The 12,614-nt window shown below is 37.7% G+C and overlaps 1 protein-coding gene across 5 annotated transcripts in view; it reads left to right on the top strand.

Moving 5' to 3' along the window:
• The window catches only part of FTO (FTO alpha-ketoglutarate dependent dioxygenase), a 260,795-nt gene extending 248,615 nt beyond the window's left edge, over nucleotides 1-12,180 (top strand). For all 5 annotated transcript variants that reach the window (XM_075040261.1, XM_075040268.1, XM_075040265.1 and 2 more), the window contains one exon: nucleotides 8,606-12,180. In XM_075040261.1, coding sequence (XP_074896362.1) covers nucleotides 8,606-8,756 — 151 coding nt within the window. In that variant the 3' untranslated portion in view covers nucleotides 8,757-12,180. The remainder of the gene's footprint in view (nucleotides 1-8,605) is intronic.
• Nucleotides 12,181-12,614: the final 434 nt, after the last annotated feature.

The following is a 12,614-nucleotide window of genomic DNA, read 5'->3' on the forward strand; positions in this document are numbered from 1 at the left end:
AGGTGGAGTTGGTGGACGTGGTGAGGAAGGGCCTTGGTAATCTCATCAGAAGTATCTTTTGGGTAGATTTCTGTTTATTAATTCACCCAAGGTAGAGATGAATATATCGGAGAAAGGAGCTTCTTGTGTCCTCTTTTCTTCCATTCTTTCCACCCAGAGCTGGAATGTTTCTGAGGTTTTGGGGCTTTGTTTTATAATCCCCGCTCTGTAGCTGAGGATACTGTGCAGCAAATCTTTAACCTTTCCCATAGTTTGTCAGCTAAATAGTTTAGAAAGACTGAAGTATATTTTTACAGATTTGAATTAATATTGTGGCCAAAAAAAATTTGAAAATTTATTTTAATTTCTCTACAGTTAAGGCAAAGCAAACTATTCTTTAAACATAGTTTTGTGAATTTTTCCTATATTTCTACAAATACACGTGAAACACATTGGTGCACCACTTGAAAAACTCTTCGCAGTTGGACTCCACTGGTGCTTTGGTTGCTGTTATTTCAAAATTTGGAGGGTATTAACAATTTAAGTTTTTCTCTTATTTACCTGATTTACAATTTGAGTAGTAATAGAAACTCCAGCATTTTCAAGTTCATGCAACTGTCACTTAAACCTCTTTAGTGTCAGGTTCATTGATCTCTCTCCTACCTCTCTGTGGAACAGCAAAATGCACTCTGCAGGCCAGTGTTAAAAGATGGATTCTGCTATAGATTCACTTTGTAGAAGTACACACAGGGATAATGCTGGCTGTTTTTAGGCTATCCTACTGTGTCACCAGTGGTGCCTCAGGATATTTTAGCAGCATCCTCATTTCCAATGGAGTGGCTGGCTTTGGAGGCATAAAGCTCTTGGGTCAGTGACTGTAACCTTTGGTGGGTAGTAAGGGCCAAATGCATCAGTGACACAAGTCGTTATCAACTTTGGAAAGAAGCAGACAGAAAAGATCTTCTAACGTGCCATCATGTGTATTTGTACTTGCATATTTGTGCAGCTGATAAAGTTTTTTTCTTGGATTAAAATTTAACTGATATTGCCTCTATCCCTTCCTAAATCTGGCATCCTCTTTTCAAGTTTCTTATCTGGAAAGAAACTCATTTTGTCCCTTCTATAAATGCAGTCCTGGTCTCAGCCATTACGTATGGCTGGGCACACTCTAGTTACAGCACATGAAAGAACATCAGCAGTGACTTAATGTAAATGGGACAGACTCCTTGGGAATACACTGGGGACTACATGTTCCAAAGAACTAAGCACTGCTCTCTTTCCATCTGGCCACTTAATTTCACTGCCTATTCGGGACCAGTACTTCTGAGATCTGGTTTGCAAAGTCAAATATTGATGTAATTTGTTTTGTTCTTAAAAGGCAGAGTAAACCTGGGAAGGTTTTAGTTGTGCAGAGTCACAGTAGGGACAAGCATGGAACAGCTGAAAGAAATACTCTCTGCCAAGGTTGACAACTTTCTGATTGGTTAATTAAAAAAGCTAAGAAAATCTTTGTTTTAAGGTTTAGGTTGAACTTAATAACTGTCAAAATTCCAGTTTTGGCATGAAAAAATAGGATTATGTTGATGATAAAGGCAAAGCATTTACAGCCATATGAAGAAAGCATCTTTCATATTGTTATATTTCAATATACTTATATTTTCTCCATCCTTTGATTTTTCAGTAAACAGTTTTTAGGGTACAAATTATGAAAGTTAATCATAACACCAAGTGAGGGATTTTTAAATTATTGGTTTGATTATGTTTTACAGAGTTGAAACAAAGAGATCGGGAAACATTCCACCCTAACCCTGTGTCATGATGGGGCATTAAATAACCCCCATTTTCCAAACACCCTTCAATATTAGTGATGTTCCAGCTGAAATACTGATTTTATATATGTTATTTCCTCTAAAATAAGCCAAACCAGAAGTCAAGATTTCAACATTTTTTAACTATAAAAAAGCTTAACTCCAGCTCCCTATGTAAATCTCATATCTTGGATTGGCTCTCCAGAAAACGTACTCCTGGGAAAGCATAGGAATGGTTTTCCTCTGATATAGATGATCCAGGCTGGAGCTCTGTCCATGCAGGATGAGGGCACCAGTGACATAATGGCTGTTGCACGTTTTGCTCCTAATGGAAGAGTTGTCGTTTCTTCAACTGTGTTTGTTTTCATTGTTCTTTGAGAACAGCGTCTCCATTCTCCCGAATGGCAAGGAAAGCTACCTTATACCTCTGTGAAACCATGCACCTTTTGTTTTGGACATTTCGACAGTTGTCTCAGCTTTGTGCTGAGCTCTGGAATTTGACTCTGGGTATGCTAAAGCTCTAGCGAGGTTGCCTGAGATATGACATATATAATCACCCTCTCACCATTTGACCCCTGTATTGTTCCATGTGGCTGGGTAGGAGCAATGCCAGCTGCAGGTGCCCCCTCCAGTGACTGATGTCAGAGGTCAGCAGCTCCTAACTGGTCAACTGGCAAAATGTCCTATTCATCACCACTGGTATGTAATGGACATGCTGACAAATAGCTCTAGGTATAAAATTGTTCTCAGCAGTCTACCTGATGGCCTTAAACCTTGATCAGTGGTTGGAAATTTTCACTTATTACCAGCTACTGTGACCAAACAGGTGCCTGGAGTAGAAGAAAACTTAAAATTAGGCATATGGTAATGTCTGAAATGGCTAGTGCTGGAATGGGCACCCAACTGGAAAGCAGCTGCTTTTCAGATCTCTCACCCCCATTCCATTTTATCATGAATTACATTCATCCCTTCCACCTTTTAATTTTTCATGAAGATAAATGAAAGTTCAGTTCTTCAAATAACAGGGGTGACTTTTAAAATCCTTTTTAGGGACTTTATCCCAATATCCTATCCATGACCAAAGGTGAAGGAGAATGTGTATTTACAGCATCAATTTGAATTTTTGCATTTAGAATTTTTCTGTGTTTTACTGAGCAATTCAGTTTGATAAAACAGGTATTTTTTCTTTCTGTGACAACTTTGAAGTTACAGAACATCACATCTTGTTACTCAACACTGTATTAGCTGACTTACAATGCCAATAATTTAACCACCATTGTGAATGGATTAAAAATTCAATTGAGTATCCCTTGCTAAGTTTCACTTTGAGAAACTATATTCAGTTTATTTCATTCCTTCCATAGTTTCTTTTGGATGGTTTTTATTATTATGCTTACTAGCTCATGCTTATTGTGAATGGTTTCTGGAAAAGCATTTGGATTGAAATCTTGGCCTTGTTGAAATCACTGGAAGTTTCAACTTTGACTTAAGTGGTATCAGGTTTTAATTGCGATGCATTCAGCAGCAGAAGTAAATTTGTCATACCTGTCAATGAGATACACCAAGAAAAAAGAAAAATCAAGGTTACCTTATTTGAGTGATTGTTCTCATGTATGTAATCTCACATTTTCTCTGTACTTTGCACAACAATTCAGATAGCTGAGAACGCACTGTATTCTCTTGTATATGCTCTGGCAACTAAGAATGTCAGCTTGAAATTACATGGGATAATCCTAACACTGAGATTACAGTAACTACACATAGTTTGCGTAATAATTTCCAGGCAGAGGAAAGGTTTGAAGGACAAGGATGAAAAAATCCAAACCTGCAAGCAAAGCTCTATGTACCAGGTACCTGTACTATTAGGATTTGTGTTCACACAGCAGAGCTCAGTGTTGGAACAGTAATAACCCCTATTTGATCAGAGTCAAATTTGCAAAGTCGTTGTGAGTCTTAAGAATGGAAGATGCTGTCTAAAGCTACTACTGCTACTGTTACTCAGATCAGCATCCACGTTAGCAGTGTTATATCATTATAACGAATGTCGGTATGGGTTTAATGAATGTATTTGTCTCAGTAGAGTGATCCAAACACTGTTTTTACCTGGGCCATTGTTTTAAAAGATACTCTGAAGTTCTGAATAACAGCTCAGTAACACCTTTATTCTAGCATGAATGGAGGGAGGAAATAACGCTGATATAAAACATAATAATTTCAGGAATGCTGAAACACACATGTATGGGTGAGTGTGTACTTTTGTACATGCAGAGCAAATATCCCGTCCTCCCTTGCTGACCATATCAGTACGTGGGGAAGATGGCCAGACCCATGTTGCTTACTTATCTTATGAATTTCCACGTGATCTCCACTGGTCTCTGAACTGCCAGGCACAGGCAGCTAAATTAGTACCATCTAGGAAACAGGGCTATTCATATCATCTCCTTATTCTTAACACGCCTGTGTAGTCTGAGCCACAAATTGACCCCTATTGATCTGATTTGACTACACTTCTGTGGAGTAGACAAACAGTGCAATAGAATCCAGGGACCCTAATTCACAGGATCTTATTTAGGTTCCTGGGTAATAATTCTTATTTGCATTAATTACATTCATCAGCAGAACCCAAGCCCACCTCCTGGCTTATATGCATTCCTGATCCTGACAACAGAACAAAAAAGTATCTGCTCTGAAAAAAGAGTGGTTTAAGTATATTGATACTTGATACTTAATAGCTGCAAAACTTAACTGTTAGAAAGAAGACTGTTTTTCAAATCAATGGCTCACACATTACTGTAAAATATATCGATTAAAAACAAAGCATAATGTTAGTCATTTAGTTAGTAGAGTGATGCAATACTGAAATAAATTTATCCTTTGACTTTTACATTAACCTTTTATTGACTGCTTGCATACTCATAATTAACACACACTTTAGCTAGCTTGGTTAATTTTAGCATCGTGATCAGTGTCCTCTAATGTAGCTGACACCCTGATCATCAAAATGTCAGTGCAGCCCAGGGGACCATAACCTGGCAACTGGCTGTCTCAGTGAATGTACACCTGCCCATGGTGAAATTAGCCACCTTCCAAGGGAGAGTGTCATACGTTGTCATACAAGTAGTCATACAGCCATACAAATGTTTGTCATGACTTAGTTGAACTTATATTAGTATTCAGCTATTGGTAAATATTAGTGACCAAAGTCCATTTGGCAAAAGTAGACAAAAAGGGGATCAAAAATCTATGAAGTTTACAGGGGAGAGGTAGTGAGAATGTGCACCGCAACAGTAACTAATTGTTCCTTAAAAATGGGCTTTTTTAATACAAACTGGCATGGGTCTTGATTGTTTTAGCAAAAAAGTAGGGACCTTGGAGTTTTGTGCATTCTGCACATCTTTAGAAAAACCATCCTTTCTATGATATGTTGGTGAACAAGTATTATCAAGGTGTTGGAGCTAAATTGCTCTGAAACATTTCAGGGCGGTTTTTCTATTCTCCTGCTGCCAATAAGGTATGAAAGATGCCTCTTGATTTGGCATCTGTTTTATATCTCAGAGCATGTGTTACTTCCACTCTTAACACATTTTGTGCATACAGTATACACAGATTAGATCTACTCTCTTTTGGAGACGTAACTTTATTAAGTCAAAAGTTTTTAATTGATTTATAATATTTTAATTAACTTATAATGTTATAAATCTTGGTATTTTCCTACTACCACTGTACTTCCATGTTTGCAGTGTTCGCCACATGAAGCCTCATAAATTCTTTTGTATCTGGGAAAAGATAGAACTTCTGTTTTTCCTGAGTTATCATTGCTAACTTATGTTAGGTATCTTTTCCCAGATACAAAGGAATTTGAAATAATTCTGTGCAATTATTTAAGTGCCTTTGATTGTTCTGCTTCAGTTAAAAATGTTGCTATCCTCTTGCGGGATCTTCAGGTCTGTTACTCTGCTACAAGTTAAAGACCATTGTAGGAACAGTTTCTCCCACAGAAATTTATTAAAATCAATAGTAATATACTCATCTGGAAAGGACTGTTCTTGCACGCTAACTCTGAGTCAGAAGGCACGTGTTTGCATGACTGCATTCAAGCTTGTGGATGCCATTCGGGTGAATCGCTTAATGAATTGCCAGGTGCAGCGATGACTGCTTAGAACCCAGCCCCATATCTTCAAATATGAGCAACTTGAGTTGACTTTGATGTCAGCAGATCCAGCACAGGGATTGTAATTTTGGTCAAAATAGGTGACTCACAAAATGTAAAATTGTAACGTTCACTACTGTTCTTGCTAGTGATGCAAAGCAAGGCAATAGAAATCCTGGACAGAAAGACAAAGGAGCTATGGGATTGTAGAACTTGGGATATTACGCCACTGCTTGCCCCTTTTCTATACTTTTTGCAGTACACTGATGCATTTCTGTCCTGACATGGACCTGACATGCTTCCATTCCTCTAATCCCTCACGTGGAATATGATATGGCTAAAACCTCCCAAGTGCATGGTTGCCTGGAAGTTAAGGCATATGCTTAGTGGTGGGGTGACCTTTCAGAGATAGCTCTGCTGGTGAGAAAAATAGAGAAGGGAAAGTAGCAACTAGAATAGTTGCTCACGGGCTGTCCAGTCACAGCATCGCTGTGACTGCTGCCACATTTACAGCAACACAAATGCCCAAACCCCAAATGTGAGGGAAAAGCTGGTCAATCTGTTTGTGTGAGACAGCGAGGGAAAACAGAGACATGAAAGGTAAAAAAAGGGCTCTGAAATGGTGAAGAAGCTAAAAGTTGGTATGTTTTTCCTCTCAGTGAAAACTGTGTTGTTAATAGTAGATGTGTGAGAAAGAGGTTTATTATAAGTTGAGTTTTGCAGACCACATAACATGCCTGCAGTATTTACCACCTGAGCTTCTCGATTTGTCACTGCAATCATCTCTACATGGTTAATTTATCCACTTTTAGATTGAAATGCTTAAACTGGAATATCTTATACTACTCAGCAAATTGAGCATATTATTTTGTGCCAAGACAGAAAACAAAGCAAGATTTTAAAAGCCTTATAGAGTTATGCTGTAATTAGTTTCAGCTTCCCCTGCATATTAATTTTCTCCTGTTCCTTTATATAATTTGGAAAATGTCTTCAGAACATGATGGCACAATCAGTTAAGTACCTCTCAGAACTCATACACTAAACTGCATTTGCTCTAACAACTATTATAAAGCAGCCGGCAAAACAAATCCTCTGTTATTCTGTACAGTGCAGCTTATCAATGCAAACAGTTTAATATTTATGCTAAGAGGATTGTCACAAGTAGCTTCTGTTCCTTTAATTCTTGTTTTAAATAAATAATGAGAACATTTAAACACATTACTCTTCCCAGGGCCCTGAGGTCGGCTAATCTTATTATTTATGAACTGATGTGCTACATAATAGTACTTAGTGCATGTTAACAGATGCTATTATCAGGGGCTGATGTGGAGAGCTGAAGATATATTGGAATGTTACGTGTTAATACTGTCCTTGTAGTGTAATGTACGATGGATTGAGTGCCCAGGATGCTGGTGCGGCAATTAACCACACACCAACATGGGTGTAAAGCTGAAGTATGTTTTCTCATGGGGATTACACTGCCATTAATAATTCCCAAGAGAAGAAGACATCTTTCATTTGGAAATAGTCTCTTCCACAAGGCCGATGGTATAGACAAGGAAGTCACATGTGTCAATATTTTTAGTTCATTTGACAGAGATGAAAGACATATATGTTTAAAACAACTTTAAAATTGTTACAACAATTATGTGCTTTATAGAACATGAATTTTAAAAAATGTCTTACAGGAGATAAAAGCGTATTTCTACAATTTGCTTGTTATCTCTTTGAAGAACTACGTAGACCTACAGTATATACCAAATTTATAGTAATGCTTACCATTTTTCTTTGTCTTGCCTCACTGCAAACATTAACTAATTAATCAGCAACATGCAAATTGTTTCAGGGGAGGGGAAAAGAGAAAGGGAGAAATCCTTCTTGAACTGTGACAATTTTTTTGATGCAGCATGTTGTATTACAGCCTAGTGTTAAGAGATATGATGGTTGCCACTTACAAAACTTTCCTCTGCAGGCTGCAGTTCAGTTGAATATTATAATTAGACTTCACTAGTATTGATGAATAATCCATTTAATAAAACCCACTGTAATTTAAATATTTTCTCTGGGGACTAACATACACTAACCTCTTAATTTAATTTTATTGAAGTTTTGCCCACCTATTCATCATTGGAAATTGTTATTAACCTCCATTTCCATTTATCTTTATAGAATTTTCTCTTCTTATATAGCCTTTTTCAGAGCTAAGCAGGTTGATACACTTGTAAATCTCCAGAATCTACAAAGCTAGTCCAGCTTCTTTAATATTGTTTAATCTATCCCCCCTGACCTTAATGCACTAAATTCAGTTTAATCTTTCTCAATAATCTAGTAATACATTGGAAACTGGCAAACATTTAAATCTGATAATGGTTTAATCACATACTTTAAATAACATCTGAGATAATGAAAAAATAATTCACCATATAAAGGTACACTAACTGAGTTTTCTCTGTGATTGGCTTTTTGAGAAATCCCTATAGAAGATACAAAGCCTACAACAGAAATCAACTTCGCTGGAAATGAACAATCGATTTGGTCAGAAGATGCAGTATTTCTTTTTTATTATAATCTTTCTCTTTAAATTAATGCACAAATGTATCCTCGCTGAGTATTCAGTTTCTTGATACAGTTTTTCTTAAGTAGTTCATCTGCTTACCTTTCTTTTCAGATGCCAGTCAGAAGCGGCAGAGAGCTTGCCAGAAGACCAGAAACCAGAATGCCATCCCTTCTGGACAGATGATGAATGTAATATGCCTCTGCCATATGATCTTGAAGAAGTAATTGCTAATCTACAAAATCTTGTTCAGTCGGTGGAATAACAAGTGACCTTCCAGCCTGGAATTATTGATGCTCATCATTTGGAGAGAAGCCGTTTAGTTTAACATAAATCTTTTTAGCTTTATGATTGCTTGATCATGTGTTATTTTATGTGTCAATGCAGATTTTACTGGTCTTCACACAGTACCTTTGTTACTGTCTCATTATAAAAAAGACCAGGCCCCAAATCTACAGAAACAGGTGGCTTTTAAGACCTGAAGTCCAGAACACCAGCCTCATTTCTTTCCTGCTCCACTCTAATTCCCATTGACCCAACAGCCCATGGATATCTGTGTTTCCACAAGTTCCCTTGGCACCTAAATGTCAGCTTCCAGGGATGCCAAGAACTGCCTCTGGCTCGGCAGGTTTGAGCAACACAAGGCATAGCTCACACCTCTGACAAACCAGAATCCATGATCTGGGCATCCTAATGAGAGGCCAGCTTGGGGTGAGCGTGCTGGACATCATTAGAATAGAGCTGTGACTTCTTTATCCACTAACATAGACAGAGGTGGAGGAGATGGTGGAGAAAGTCCTTTATGCAATGGCTCCTCGTTAGAGCATTTTTTCAGATGAGGAACTCTGAAGGAGCATCCTGACATAGATCCCAAGGCTTTCTTGCTGTTTTTCATCATGGCAATTGAGTAGTACTGGGAGAGATTTCCGATGTGAATCTACACCTCCTGGGCTCCCTGGAACTCCAAATTCGGTTCCTAACTATCACTTTTTTTCTGCATGCTGTGAATCCTATTCTGAGGGCACGTTTCCCAGTGTATTGTCTAAGGGGCTGATGGACCTAAGTAAGGGTTTCCATGTGGGGTGTCCTGACAGATTAGATTTAGGTTGTGTGATACTGGACATTGCAGCATCTGCGTTGATCTAGTGAGATTTATGAGAACAAAACCAGAAGACTATGAGAAATGAAGCTGTTTGTCACCTGTTTTGTAGTAACATGCTATAAAAAGAACAGTTCGATGGTTGATGATACAGGGCACTCCTGAATGAGAGAGAGATTTTTCATTTGGTTAAGTTGCAATTTTAACTTGAGCTGGTGTACGCCTTTTCCTTTGCCATAAAAAAGCAGAAGAAAATCATATTATGGTGAAACAGCACTCAGTCTGTATTACCACTACAAAAGAAACCAGTAAGACTCAGAGCTTGACGTTGCCACCAAGAAATTAATATGCCTCCTGCGTTAATCTTCTGTTTAAAATCACTGTTGAGGCCAGGCTTACCCAGAGCATACCGGTATACTGTGTTGGCAAAGTGCTCTGAGTGCGGATGAGGCTTGTACTGCCGGAAATTGTACTTTTGACAGTATAACATATGCCAGACCTCCCTGGAGCTAAAGAAGCTGTGCCAGCAAAAATTCAGTTTTAGTGGTATAAAACTGTGTCCACACCTACCAGCTTTTGCCAGGACAATTATATCAAGTGGAGCTTGTACCTCTTAACACCTTTGACATAGCTATGCCAGCAAAAGTATGAAGACCTCCATCAAGCATTTTCATTGTAGTCCTGGACTTCTGCAAAAACTGTTAGCCACCCTGTAGAATGTAAAGACTCTCTGAAGAATAAATTATTATTTAAAGTAGGTTTGATTACATTATAACCTTGATCCATACATTCATCTATTGTCTCTTGTGCCACGGATTTCTTCACATTTTGAAATACTACGTTATGGGCATAGCTTTTTCTTTCCTGCGCTAGCTAAAGCTGGCTTTACCAGTGGGCAAATAGCATATATTTGGATTAATGCCACACTAAATACTGTTTACTTTGGAGATCACTTAGAGAAAAGCTAACTGAAGATGTGGGAATTCTGCTTTTGAAAAGGCAGTTCTCACAGAAACAGATATTACTTTGGAAATGAGCAAGATTAATTCAAACAAGCTAATGATGTAACAGTGTTAACACAGCGTTTGAGGGGATTGTTTGTTTGTTTATGCTGTTACTTTATGATTATTTTGTGTTTAATTAAGCACTGCTAGAAACCATGGGGATCCCAGTATTGAAATGAATCTGACAGCCATAAAGGGTAGAGAAGGCACATCAATGTTGTGGTTTGTTGCTGAAGTGGAGGCATAGCTATTAAAAAATGATTGGCAAATAATTATTCCAGCAGTAGTGAAAAAAAACCCACTGGGTTTTGTCTTGTATTAGGAGACTGCTGGCAGCAATGATAGAATTTTTAAAAATACGTGATTCCACGTCTTGTCTCTGCTGAAGATTTAAGCTAGTGAATTAGCTGAACTAGTACTAGCCTCATTGCAGTCAGATAGCACTTAAGCCATGGGTGGCAATGACTTAGACAAATTAACACCTTTGGAATGGGTAAGACCTAAGATTCACTGGCAAAATACCAATAATTAAGTGGTTAAAGAGGATTAATACTCTGTGTTGCATTCCAGTCTCACATCATCTAAAGCAGTGTAACTTGATTGAGTTCAGTTGAAATACAGAAGTATAAGAAGATTTATCTCCAAAGCCCACAGGAGTTGATAGCAAAGACATGAGTAAGGTTGATGGAACTGTTTGAAGCATCTAGTAATGCCAAAGGGTACCCCAAGAGGAGAACATGGTTAAAGGTAAATATCTATAAAAAACCTGAGAGATCAAGTGTAAATTATTGCTGTGTTTGGTTTACATACTAGAAGCAGACAAATACTTCAAAGTTTTCTTTATTTTATTCAAATAGTTATAATTTAGCTCGTGTTGCAATGATACTTGAGCAATCCATTTATATTCCAGCTTTAGATAACCCATTTCCATTTTGGATGAGCTGAAAGACACAGCCTCTAATGGATGTTCTGTGTATAGCAACTGTTTGCCAAGTCTGGATGCTCTAGAGGCAGGAGGACCAAGGTCAGGTTTGTTCAGGGAAGAGGTGAGAGCATAAGTTAGCTTCTAACATTAGATTTAGTGATTCTTTTTAAATGGTGAAGTTGATGACTTTGCTTACATTTACTTTTCATCAGCCATGAAAGAATTAAGGTAAAATAGTTCACTTGCACGTGTGCATCAGGCTAAATGGATTACAGAAGATACAGATCTGTTTGCCTGTCTGCACTTGCCTTTAGACAATATTCATCAATTTTACAAAAGCTACTGACTAAACATGGAACCAATACAAATGAACTGCTTGAGGCAAGGGCTTTCTTTAAAAAATCTGATACTGAGTTGGTTTTACACTGATAGAAAGTGTTGGCAGAAAATGAAAAACTTGCATTGTTTCTGTAATTTGGGGGATGAAAGGTAAAGGCCGTTTTTATGTATTTGATAGAAAACTGCTGTGTTATGCAATGTAATTAGAAATGTTTTTATAATGCTTTATTCATACCTCTGTATATGAAAATACTTTATCCTGTAGGTCCTTTCTTCTTTTTAAAAGGCTATGTAAATAAAAAATATTCATCTCAGTACAGTAGATTTTAAAGGTATCATGCTTATGCTCTGAGCTTTACAGCAGATTCTGATTATCTAAAGTGTAAATAAGAATGCCATCAGTAATCACTGACTGGACACTGTCCAGGACAGGTAACATGCAACATAATAAATATCCAAATCAGTTGTCTTATTATCATCCCGATATAGTTTTAATTTCAATGGAAACAATGCAAAATGCACTTTAAAATGTTGCTGGACTTCTTAATGCTGTGGGACAGATTCAGGGACTCTGGTGCCATAAAAGCAAAAAAAGAAATTAAAAGAATACTAAAATCCATCATGAAAGATGGCTAAAATGTTGTAATGTGTTAAGAGTGTGCATTGCTCCTTTCTCAGTTATTGTAGTGTCATTCCATTAGTCCTGTGTCACGCAGCGGGATTTGGGCTAATGTAACAGAGATTAAACTAGCCCAG

The sequence above is a fragment of the Buteo buteo genome, chromosome 11 (genome assembly GCF_964188355.1).
Source record: "Buteo buteo chromosome 11, bButBut1.hap1.1, whole genome shotgun sequence".
In the NCBI taxonomy this organism is placed as follows: Eukaryota; Metazoa; Chordata; class Aves; order Accipitriformes; family Accipitridae; genus Buteo; species Buteo buteo.